This window comes from Aotus nancymaae, unplaced genomic scaffold (genome assembly GCF_030222135.1).
Source record: "Aotus nancymaae isolate 86718 unplaced genomic scaffold, 86718_ANA_hifiasm-v0.15.2.pri h1tg000057l, whole genome shotgun sequence".
Classification (NCBI taxonomy): domain Eukaryota; kingdom Metazoa; phylum Chordata; class Mammalia; order Primates; family Aotidae; genus Aotus; species Aotus nancymaae.
Window position 1 is genome coordinate 14,905,300 of NW_026988471.1, and position 12,315 is coordinate 14,917,614.

At 50.9% G+C, this 12,315-nt stretch overlaps 1 protein-coding gene across 3 annotated transcripts; it reads left to right on the plus strand.

The window, feature by feature from the left end:
- The first annotated feature begins 376 nt into the window (after positions 1-376).
- MYCN (MYCN proto-oncogene, bHLH transcription factor) lies at positions 377-6,813 on the plus strand. 3 transcript variants are annotated; one of them, XM_021669031.2, is made up of 3 exons: positions 377-877; positions 1,764-2,670; positions 5,284-6,813. In XM_021669031.2, exons 2-3 carry the CDS (start codon positions 1,881-1,883, stop codon positions 5,889-5,891), a joined length of 1,398 nt encoding a protein of 465 aa, XP_021524706.2. In that variant the 5' UTR covers positions 377-877; positions 1,764-1,880; the 3' UTR covers positions 5,892-6,813. The 3 variants fall into 3 exon arrangements, with proteins under 3 accessions (XP_021524706.2, XP_064220324.1, XP_064220325.1); XM_064364254.1 differs by lacking the exon at positions 1,764-2,670 and having other exon boundaries at positions 396-570; XM_064364255.1 differs by lacking the exon at positions 5,284-6,813 and having other exon boundaries at positions 396-570; positions 1,764-2,035.
- The last annotated feature ends 5,502 nt before the right edge of the window (positions 6,814-12,315 follow it).

The window sequence follows — 12,315 nt, forward strand, 5'->3', positions numbered from 1 at the left end:
GGAGCCCTCCGTAATTTTTTTTTCTTTTAATGACAAGCAATTGCCAGGCCCGCAGGGTGGGTGCTGCATTGCACCGCTCGGCGCGCAGCTGGTTCTCAGAGTGCAGCCGGTGCAAGCCCGGGGGTCCAAAAGGGCGGGAGTAGCACACTCCGGGCTTCCCAGCTTTGCAGCCTGCTCTCTGCAAAGAAAAGCAAGCGGCTTTTGGCGCGAAAGCCTTGGCGCCTCCCCTGATTTTTATGGAAATCAGGAGGGCGGGGTAAAGCCGCTTTCCTCTCCTTTCTCCCTCCCCCTTGTCTGTGCCACAGCCCCCTTCTCTCCCCGCCCCCCGGGTGTGTCAGATTTTTCAGTTAATAATATCCCCCGAGCTTCAAAGCGCAGGCAGTGACAGTCATCTGTCTGGACGCGCTGGGTGGATGCGGGGGGCTCCTGGGAACTGTGTTGGAGCCGAGCAAGCGCTAGCCAGGCGCAAGCGCGCACAGACTGTAGCCACCCGAGGACACTCCCGCCCCCCCGGCCCACCCGGAGACACCCGCGCAGAATCGCCTCCGGATCCCCTGCAGTCGGCGGGAGGTAAGAAGCAGGGCTTGCAAACCGCCCGGCGCCCAGGGAGCAACGAGCGCTGGGGCAAGGCAAGCCCTGGACGGGATCGCGACGTGCGCACCGGGCGCCCGAATATGCCCGGGGGACTGTTTCTGCTTCCGAAACAAAACCATCTCTGGGTTTCCCCAGAAAAGCCAGTTCCAGCCCGGAAGGCATCCTGGTTAGAGGAGACCCGCCCTAATCCTTTTGCAGCCCTTACCAGGGGGGAGTAATGGCTTCTGCGAAAAGAAATTCCCCCTGCTCTTAGAAGATCTGTGTTTGAGCTGTCGGAGAGCCGGTGCGTCCCCACCCCAGGCTGGGGTTCTTCTCTAAGGGGTGCCCCTGGAGGAAGAAGGGGGGTGTTAGGCGGGGCGAGGCCGCCGCGGTGGTAATCTGGGTCACGGCTGCCCCAGCTCGGAGGAGAGGCGGTTCTCCAGGCGACCCACCCCGCGCGGGCGCCCCTGCACCATTCCCGGGAACAGGGGCTCAGCCTTCCCCACCCTGGAAGAGGACGTTGCTGGGGGTTTGGAAGAGCGGAGGTGGGCTTAGAGAGGTTCCAAATAATCTATTGGCAGTATTTCTGCAGCGGGTGAATGCCGAGGGGCGTTTGCTCAAATTTGGGGAGGGGAAGGATTTGTGGATATGGATGTCTGTTGTTGGTCTCTGTCTAGAGAAAGGCTTTTTTTTCATTTGCAAAGTTTCCTAAATCCCCTGCTACGATTTGCACTCCCGAGGTTGCATTTTTACAAAGGGGTAGAAGGTACTCCAAATACCATACCCGGTAGCTGGGTCGGAGAGCTCGGGGCTTTCTCGGAGCATCCGGCCTCACACCGCTGCGAGTGGGGTTGCCTGCGTGCTGGTGAGAACTAGAATTCTGCAGCCCGGAGCAGCCCCCTCCCCCAGGCAGCGACTGTGTGAATGAAATGGCAGTTTCCAAAGTTGCGGAGCCACGCCACCACCCCCTGCATCTGCATGCCCCCTCCCACCCCCTGTCGTAGACAGCTTGTACACAAAAGGAGGGAGGGAGGGAGCCAGAGTCATAACTTCCTCTACCTTCGGGAGCAGTGGACAGAGTGGGGGGCTTGGAGGGGAGACTGGGGAGCAGGGTTAGAGGGGGAGCCCGTCGCCCATCCCCTCGGTCTGCCCCGTTTGCCCACCCTCTCCGGTGTGTCTGTCGGTTGCAGTGTTGGAGGTCGGCGCCGGCCCCCGCCTTCCGCGCCCCCCACGGGAAGGAAGCATCCCCGGTATTAAAACGAGCGGGGCGGAAAGAAGCCCTCAGTCGCCGGCCGGGAGGCGAGCCGATGCCGAGCTGCTCCGCGTCCACCATGCCAGGCATGATCTGCAAGAACCCAGACCTCGAGTTTGACTCGCTGCAGCCCTGCTTCTACCCGGACGAAGATGACTTCTACTTCGGCGGCCCCGACTCGACCCCCCCGGGGGAAGACATCTGGAAGAAGTTTGAGCTGCTGCCCACGCCCCCGCTGTCGCCCAGCCGTGGCTTCGCGGAGCACAGCCCCGAGCCCCCGAGCTGGGTCACGGAGATGCTGCTCGAGAACGAGCTGTGGGGCAGCCCGGCCGAGGAGGACGCGTTCGGCCTGGGGGGCCTGGGCGGCCTCACCCCCAACCCGGTCATCCTCCAGGACTGCATGTGGAGCGGCTTCTCTGCCCGCGAGAAGCTGGAGCGCGCCGTGAGCGAGAAGCTGCAGCACGGCCGCGGGCCGCCGGCCGCGGGCTCCACCGCGCAGTCCCCGGGAGCGGGCGCCGCCAGCCCTGCAGGTCGCGGGCACGGCGGGGCTGCGGGAGCCGGACGCGCCGGGGCCGCCCTGCCCGCCGAGCTCGCCCACCCGGCCGCCGAGTGCGTGGATCCCGCCGTGGTCTTCCCCTTCCCCGTGAACAAGCGCGAGCCGGCGCCCGTGCCCGCAGCCCCGGCCGGTGCCCCGGCGGCTGGCTCTACGGTCGCCTCGGGGGCGGGTGTCGCCGCCCCAGCAGGGGCCCCCGGGGTCGCCTCTCTGCGCCCAGGCGGCCGCCAGACCAGCGGCGGCGACCACAAGGCCCTCAGTACCTCCGGAGAGGACACCCTGAGCGATTCAGGTAAAGACCCAACTCGGGTCCGGCTGCCTCCCTGGGGCCCTGGACCCCGAGTCGCGTCCCCTTTGTTAGTGCTCCTATGCCTTGTTCTGGGGAGCGTTTTGGAGGCAGTGCTGGGGGCAGAGGGGTCCTGTTTCCTCCACGTCTCTCCTCGGGGCAAAGAGGAGGGGCTGAGAGAAGGCCGCTGTAAAGGGGGTGCTAGTCAATTCTCGCCTTCGCTCCAGTTCCCTCCACCCTCTCCTGGGAAGCCCTCCTCTATCCATCACGGGCCATCACCGCGTCCCCCACCTTCCTTTTGCAGTGCAGTCTGAGGAATAAAATTAGGGAAAGTTGTCTGCTAAGCCGGGTGGGGATTTAGGGGGCTGCTGGGTGCCTTGCCTGGACAGAAACCTGTTAGCGCAGGGGTGAAGGGGACTCTCCGGCCCAGGTCAGGGGAGGGGAAAGACATCCCGAGAAAAATCACGGTCTGTGCAAAGCCCTATTTAAGGCGCAGGAACTTACAGGAGGGTTGCACAGATGGCTAGAGCTGGTTTTCTTTTTCTTTTTTTTTTCAAGTGTCGGTACCCTTCCCTTCCCCCACGCTCGGTGGGTGGTGGGCTCTTTGCTCCTGGTGCGTGGCCAGCAGGCGGCGTTGTGCGAGACCAGCAGGCGGGCAGGGATCTGAAAGGCTAGAGGTGGTGGGGGCACCTCCCTCCCTCATTCAGCAGCTGGCTGCAAGTGCAACAGCAGTTGTGTACATTCTCAAGGGGCCTCCTCTTTCCAGTGTGCAGTGAAAACTGGGTCCAGTTTTGTCTTCCAGCCTGAATTCCAGGCCTAATTTGAGATGTGAGTTGTATCTGTAACCCAGTGCCCTAGAAGGTGAGGGCAGGCACTCAGCAGCCTCTCCAGGAACGCTGGCACCCTGGGAGGACTTACTGATGAGTTCTATTCTGTGAGTTTGCCTGTGTCTTAAGCTGAAGGAAAGGGTTAAAACTTTGCCTGGGGATCTGGACGGACAGAACTCTACCCAAAGAGTGGGCCTTGTCTTTGGATCAGGGAGCTGCAGCCCCCACCACCACCCCCACCCCCACCCCGCCCCTTGGACTTTGAAAAGCAGTGTTTTCAGAATGCAGGTGGATAACAAGCCTAAATTTCCTTGTGAGCTGAGAGATCTTTGGGGCTCCTGGAAGAAAACTTGGTGATAAGCCTCCAGTTTGCAGCGGCTCTGTCCCTTTAATGTCTGCGCCTTGACAGCTTTCGGTGAGGAAGCACTTCCTTCCAACAGCTGTCTTCTTGGCAGAAAACCAAAACACTGGCTTAAAGGGACCCACAGACTGGAACAGCCTCACATTTCGGCTTTAGAACAAATCCCACAATTGTTCAGCTTTCCGGTCCCCTTCAGATCAAGCAGAAGATGTGTTTTGATTTTCATGCTTGTATTTTAAACAATAATTTTCTACCCCAGCCTAGTAGTCAATGGGGAGAGAGGGGGAAAATGCACTCATGATGCGACACGTTTTCGTTGTTACCATTATTACTGGTGACTTTGAGGAGAGCTGCTCTCGTTTGGGGGTTTATACCAACTGTGGATTATGGCTTTGGAGTTAAGATTTGATCTTTGTTAAGTGAAAAACTGCATACTGTATAAAACGCAGGTTTGTGGACGGAAAGTTGTTTTTCTTCAGTTAATTAAATTTTTCTTGAAGTTTGTTTAAGGGCTTAAAATCAAACACAACTATGTGGAAACTGCTAAATGAGGCTCCTAAAACGAGCCTTAAAACTCTTTAAGTGGGGAGCTAGAAATGTAAATAAGGCCACAGGGCAGACTGGTGATGATGATAAAAGCTGACATTTACTGAGCATCTGTCTACTAGGTGCAGCTCTGTGCTAAGTCTACGTTATTATCATCAAGGTGGTATCATCCCCATTCAATAGCTGGGGAAACAGAGGCTTAGAAAGGCTGAGTAACTTGACCAAGGTCATGCAACTAGTCTGTGATGGAGGCAAGGTTCTCTCTGACCCTAAAGCCCAAGTTTTTTATATTTCTACCACCTGCTAAAGTCTTAAATGGAAACTGAACTCACAGTGAAGATATGGGGAAGGAAAATATATTTACAGATATGTATATATAATATATACAATTTCTATTTTTATTTTTATTTTTTTGGGGGACGGAGTTTCACTGTTGTTGCCCAGGCTAGAATGCAATGGTGCGATCTAGGCTCACTGCAACACCCGCCTTCTGTGTTCAAGCAATTCTCCTGCTTCAGCCTCCTGTGTAGCTGGGATTGCAAACATGGCACCACCACGCCCAGCAAATTTTTGTATTTTAGTAGAAGCAGGGTTTTACCATGTTGGCCAGGCTGGTCTCGAACTCCTGACCTCAGGTGATCTGCTTGCCTGGGCCTCCCCAAAGTGCCGAGCTTACAGTGTGAGCCACTGTGTGTGTATGCTGAATTTAAAGAGATCTAAAACAAATACATTATTGTCTGCATCTATGTTGATGGACCCATAAAAATAGCACACTGTGTGCCAGAGTCTGCCAGAAGAGACATATATATACATATTAGTATGGATACATATGTGAATTTCATTCAAGTGGTTCTCACACGAGAGTAACTCCCATCTTTTTCTCAGATGATGAAGATGATGAAGAGGAAGACGAAGAGGAGGAAATCGACGTGGTCACCGTGGAGAAACGGCGTTCCTCCTCCAACAACAGCAAGGCTGTCACCACATTCACTATCACCGTGCGTCCCAAGAACGCAGCCCTGGGTCCCGGGAGGGCTCAGTCCAGCGAGCTGATCCTCAAACGATGCCTTCCCATCCACCAGCAGCACAACTATGCCGCCCCGTCACCCTACGTGGAGAGTGAGGATGCACCGCCCCAGAAGAAGATAAAGAGTGAGGTGTCCCCACGTCCACTCAAGAGTGTCATACCCCCAAAGGCTAAGAGCTTGAGCCCCCGAAACTCTGACTCGGAGGACAGTGAGCGTCGCAGGAACCACAACATCCTGGAGCGCCAGCGCCGCAACGACCTGCGGTCCAGCTTTCTCACGCTCAGGGACCACGTGCCGGAGCTGGTAAAGAATGAGAAGGCTGCCAAGGTGGTCATTTTGAAAAAGGCCACCGAGTATGTCCACTCCCTCCAGGCCGAGGAGCACCAGCTCTTGCTGGAAAAGGAAAAATTGCAGGCAAGACAGCAGCAGTTGCTAAAGAAAATTGAACACGCTCGGACTTGCTAGACGCTTCTCAAAACTGGACAGTCACTGCCACTTTGCACATTTTGATTTTTTTTTTAAAAAAAACAAACATTGTGTTGACATTAAGAATGTTGGTTTACTTTCAAATCGGTCCCCTGTTGAGTTTGGCTCTGGGTGGGGAGCAGGACCACCAGTGTGGGGTTCTTCTGGGACCTCGGAGAGCCTGCATCTCTGGATGCTGGCTGGCCCTGCGGCCTCCTCCACCTCACCTCCATGACAGTGGTAAAAGTTGGTGACAGTTGGGAGCCTCTGCGGCTGTCGAAGTCACCTTGTGTGTTCCAAGTTTCCAAACAACAGAAAGTCATTCCTTCCTTTTAAAATGGTGCTTAAGTTCCAGCAGATGCCACGTAAGGGGTTTGCCATTTGATAGCCCTGGGGAACATTTCTGTAAATACCATTGACACATCCGCCTTTTGTATACGTCCTGGGTAATGAGAGGTGGCTTTTGCGGCCAGTATTAGACTGGAAGTTCATACCTAAGTACTGTAATAATACCTCAATGTTTGAGGAGCATGTTTTGTATACAAATATATTGTTAATCTCTGTTATGTACTGTACTAATTCTTACACTGCCTGTATACTTTAGTATGACGCTGATACATAACTAAATTTGATACTTATATTTTCGTATGAAAATGAGTTGTGAAAGTTTTGAGTAGATATTACTTTATCACTTTTTGAACTAAGAAACTTTTGTAAAGAAATTTACTATATATATATGCCTTTTTTCCTAGCCTGTTTCTTCCTGTTAATGTATTTGTTCATGTTTGGTGCATAGAACTGGGTAAATGCAAAGTTCTGTGTTTAATTTCTTCAAAATGTATATATTTAGTGCTGCATCTTATAGCACTTTGAAATACCTCATGTTTATGAAAATAAATAGCAATTAAATGATGCAACTCAACCTTTTCCTTAATGGCACTATAATCTGTCCCTTAAAGAGCAGCTATAAATAATCCACAGCTTATAGAGGGAATTTGGTTTCCATACATAGCCCTTTTTACACCTGTACAATGCTGGTTGGGGGGATAAGTCATTGTCCCTCCTTGAGGTGGAGGGACCTGGGTTTGGGGAAATTAAGGCAATTCTCCAAGATTATGCAGAACAGAGGATGGTATTAGTGATTATAATGTGCATTATAGCACTTGATAGTTTACAGAGCACTTATGTATATGTTGGTCCCTTAGTGGAATTAAGCTGGAACCTCAGATCAGTCCCTTTAAAGAAAAGTAAAAGCAGTCACAGGGTTGTTTAACTCACTTGTATTGGGCTTCGGTGATACATGTCCCAATATATCACTTTGGCAGACAGTCTTCTAATTTTAAAGTAGAGCATAGTTTGCTTCCAATAATTCATCGTTAAAAACCATTACTAGGATCCGTGGAGGTTCTAGGCTAAGCATGGTAAGCAGAATACAGAGATGGAAATGGGTTCCTCCCTGTGATGAACTCAACCTGATTCACCAAAGTGTAATTCGTGAAGTGACAGTTACATAGCCCAGAGCAAGTGCCAGGTGCAGGAGAGACCCTGGGGTCACAATGGAGGCCCCCTATGGGTGGTGTAGCTCGCTACTTGCCATTCCTATGACACAGCAGTGTCAGCTACTTGGGTTCCCCTGTGGAAATGGGATCAATCTTGGAGGCTTCAGAAGACAGAGCAAGACCTACGTGTTAGGGAGGTTTCAGAGAGTTTGTTTACCTGTTGGGACATAGACCCTTGCTTGTAAGCAGCTTTTCAGAACTAAAAGTGTACAAATAACCTATTTTTCTTCTGAGTGTCAGGTTGTACTCGCTTATTTCTCTAGGGTTTCATTCATCTCAGATTTTCAGCTGTGAGCTGAAAAAAAAAAAAAAGGCCTTTCGCTTCACTGAGAAGAAAACAGCTCCAGAGATGACACAGCTTTGCTTGTCAGGCCACACAGTTTGTCAGGGGCAGGGATGGGAGACACCGGCCATGCGAATCCTTGTCTGCTCTGGTCATTTTATAAAGGCAAGCAGGAGTTTAGAACTCCATCCTCATCCTGTTTATCACACACCCTTGAGATAACGAGGTTGGTGGCACTGCCATGGACATCTTTCTAATGGTCTTGCCATGTAGAAAATAAGATAAAATGCATTCTCATAGTCCCCATCCCCAGGCTAGAAAATAATGCACCCTTTTTGAAAGTTCTTTTTGAATTGTCATTCAAAAAACTGCTCATTTGCATTTTATAGGCACGAAATCACTCACAGCCTCTGCCCCTCTGTGTATCCAAGAGCCAAAAGAAAGTTAAGCAACTTCACATTAATTGTGCACCTAAGATTCTTTTTTTTTTCTTTTTTTTTCTTTTTTTTTGAGATGGACTCTCACTCTGTTGCCCAGGCTAAAGTGCAGTGACAGGATCTTGGCTCACTGCAACCTTCACCTCCCGGGTTCAAGTGATTCTCCTGACTCAGCCTCCGGAGTAGCTGGGACTACAGGTGTATGCCACCACACCCACCTAAAATTGCTCCTCAGATTCTTGAAGCCCAGCTCAGTCATCCCCCAATTTCTCTATTTGTGATTCTCATAGCCTACCTGAGTGTGTCCAGTGAAATGGAATGCTTCACTGTGAAGAAAGAAAACCGTTCATATGAATGACTCCACTAAACTACAATTCCTACTGGGCTTTCTTTTTGCTCTGGCCGCTGGGAAACTCAGAGCCAAATTCCACCCCCTCTAACATCTCCCCAGTGCTTATTCTCTTCTAAATGTTTTTGGTTTCTTGTTTTCCATTGTTAGGTTAACTACCTTTTTAATGTATATAATGGAGTATATAACATGAAACGTTTTTGCATTCAGGTGAACCACAACTACGTACCTAAAGTATTAAAACCAAAGTGAAAAAATCTCATGTTTGCCTTTTCTGACCTAGCTGAGGGAATGTCACCCAATTTAGCTCTGCAATTATCTATAAAGTAATTGCTGTAGTCATAGAAGAATTGAACTAGTTGTTTCAATAACATGAGAAATCATCTCTGCATTCCAAGAGCAGTTTTGAGACCGGGAAAGCGCGCTACATCACTTAGATCAATAAATCATAGAGCTGAGACAGGGCACAGAGATTGTCTCATTGAACTTCATTCCACAGAATGGGGATGTGGGGTCCTACCTGGAATTAATGGCTTAACCAGGGAGACCAGAGCCGGAGTCTCCCATGCCCGCCTGGTGCTCTTCCCATACATTCGCTTTCTCACTGCCCACACGGTAGCCTCCCCACCTCCTGGCCCACCGCCCACCTTCATCAGGCTTCCATATTAACCCTTCTAAACCACCTACGCGTCATGCAAACTTCCAGTAGTTCCCTGCTGCTTACAGAATGGAGTCCTGGCCCTCCAGCCCAGCACGGAGGCGCTTCTTCCCTGTCCTGCCAGCGCCATTGCCCGCACCCTCCAGTGTCCATGCCCTCCAGTGCTGGATTCTGGCTGTTTCTCATCCGTGACTCGTTTCACCACATCCCTCTTTCTGGGTTATCCAGATTCCATTAATTGAAATCCTTGTCAATCCTGCACCCCCAGGTGGGCCGTTCCCAGCTCTTGGCCTCCGTGCACTTGTCCTCTAGCCCGTCTGGAGACAGAAGAGCTCCCCATGCACCTCTTTGACCCCCTACACTGTGGGCTCCCTTAAGGCAGATAGGGCTCCCATTTGCCTCTGATTCTGAGCACCTGCCCTGTGACTGACAGGTGACAGAGCCTTAGCAGATGCCAGCAGTACAGACGGTAAGAGAGGAGGGAGCGAGGGGCAGATTTCCATCATGGGTGTGTCTCCTACCAACGCCAGTTCACAAGCTCTCAGGCTAGTTCAGATGGGAAAAGACATCCCTTAGACATCAGTGAGTGTCTGGTACTGACTATGCTGGCAGTTCTGGGGGAGTGAGGATAAAATGCTCACAGAGGCCTGTCTATAAGAAGCCTATAGTCTGCAAGAGGGTTAAAGCCCTGGCGCTGCATAGAAAGCAAGGAGGGAAACCAGGAGGCCCTGGGGTTGGGGGGCTGATGAATGAAAGCGTATGAGGGGCCTTGTGGCTGAGTTTGGGGCTGTCTGATGGAGGAAGCTGGTCCTCTGCCTTGGTTCCCTAAGCCTACCCCAGGCCTGGCCTGAGGCAGCTGAGACACTTGTCTCAGGCCACAGATGGTCTATCTACACTCACAGTGAGAAAGGGTGCAATGTCCCCCACCCCTCTGTAGCACAGCAGAGCTTTCCAAGTTTTATACGCTTGAGTCTCACAAATCCTTGAGGAGTTTTGGCCCATTCGTCACATTCCCATGTTGCAAGTGAGGGAATTGGGTCTTCTGAGTTTTCTTTTCATTCATCCCTACGGTGGCCATGTTTTGAAATCCTGATTTGGGTTGTTTTTAAAATCAGAGGTTGTTAGATTTGGAAGAAGCATAGAAGTCAACTGGCTACTCTACCATTTCAGGAGAAACACCTCCAGTCTGCTTGTGAGAATTCTATTTTTTCTTTTTTTTTTTTGAGACAAGGTCCTGCTGTGTTGCGCAACCTGGCGTGCCGTGGCTGACCCCAGGAGCAGTGCCACGCCTGATCAGCACAGGCGTTTTGACCTGCTCCATTTCTGACCTGGGCCAGCCAGTTCACGCCTGTTTAGGAAATCTGGTGGTCCCCTGCTCCCAGGAGGTTGCCATATGGATGCCAAACAGTGTGGAAAGGCATAGGACCCCATAGCCCAGAACCCCTGGACTCAAGCAATTCTCCTGCCTCAGCCTCCTGAGTAGCTGGGACCACAGGCACACACTGCCATACCTGGCAGCGTTCTTTTTTCTTTCCTTCTTTCCCTCTGTCCAATTATCTCTCTCAACAAGTATTTATTTATCAGCTGCCATGTGTCAAGCACTGTACTAGGTGCTTGGGGGACATCAATGAACAAAAAAAAAAAAAAAAAAAAAAAGACTCCCAAATCTTCTCTGCTTTCTTGAAGGTCTAAGAGAGACTGGCAATTATACAAATCAACATAATAAGCAAGTAAGTTAAGTAGCATCTAATATGGTGATGAATGCCATAAAAAATGAGTTGAAAGGCTGGAGGAGTTCAGGGATCCAACAGGAGAAGGAGGTGACTCAGTTCGGTGCATCTGGTCCAGGGAGCTGAGGGGCAGAGCCTGCGGGGAGGGCGTCCAGCCCCGGGCACTCTTGCGCTTACTCAGAAACCAGAACTCAGGCTCAGGCTTCTTTGTTCAGTGCGTAACTTCCCTTATCTCCCTCTGGATATTGGTAATCGTTTCCCACCTAGTTTCCATTCATTGTCTCGAGAAGAAACCACACAGCATAGTAGTTAAGGGTATGAATCTGGGCAGGGCGTGGTGACTCATGCCTATAATCCCAGCACTCTGGGAGGCTGAGGAGGGTGGATCACCTGAAGTCAGGAGTTCAAGACCAGCCTGCCCAACATGGTGAAACCCCATATCTACTAAAAATACAAAAAATTAGCCGGGCATGGTGGTGGGCACCTGTAATCCCAGCTTCTCAGGAGGCTGAGGCAGAAGAATCGCTTGAACCCAGAAGAATCGCTTGAGCCGAGATCGCACCATTGCACTTCAGCCTGGGCGACAAGAGCGAAACTCCATCTAAAAAAAAAAAAAGTATGAATCTGAAGTTAAGACTTCCTGTGTTTGAAATTGACTCCCATACTCACAGGCTCTGGGTCCTGCAGCTCCCCAGCTGGTACAGTGAGGGGGATAAATACTGGGATTATTAGGCAGATGGCATCATTATTATTAATATTTTTAAAAAATAAGGTCTCACTCTGGTTGCCCAGACTGGAGTGCAGTGGCCTAATCTTGGCTCACTGAGGCCTCGACCTTCAGGGCTCAGGTGCTTCTCCCACTTCAGCTACTTCTCCCAAGTAGCTGAGACTATAGGCACATACCACCACACCCGACTAATTTTCTGTAATTAGTAGAGACGGGGTTTCACGATGTTACCCAGGCTGGTCTCGAACTCCTGACCTCAGGTGATCTGCCTGCCTTGGCCTCCCAAAGTGCTGGGATTACAGGTGTGAGCCACTGCAGCCTGCCTTCAATTAATTTCTATACAGCACATAGAATAGTGTCTGACATGTGACAGGTGTGGTTTAAGTCTGTTCAATAATATGATTTGATGTTGACGGGATCTTTCCTCTCTCTATTTCCTCAGTACGTTACCAGGGCAAAGAACCTTTAAAAAAACATTTACCGGTAGAACAAATTCACAAGCCTGAGCTTCACAAGAACTTTGCAGACTTTTGTTCCTCAAAAGAGGCCTTACAAAACCTGAAAACCGGGTACCTTGGAAACAAATGAATGTGAGCTTTGAAGCCTATTTTGAGACGGAGCCTAGGAATTTGAGTGCCGCAGAACATCTACGCCTTCTACAATGGTTTATTAGTTTTCCTT

Bases quoted from the DNA above. Each gene is read 5' to 3' on its own strand.
- MYCN (XM_021669031.2), top strand. From the start codon at position 1,881: ATGCCGAGCTGCTCCGCGTCCACCATGCCAGGCATGATCTGCAAGAAC. The intron at 2,671-5,283 runs GTAAAGACCCAA...TCTTTTTCTCAG, and splicing joins GGACACCCTGAGCGATTCAG to ATGATGAAGATGATGAAGAG.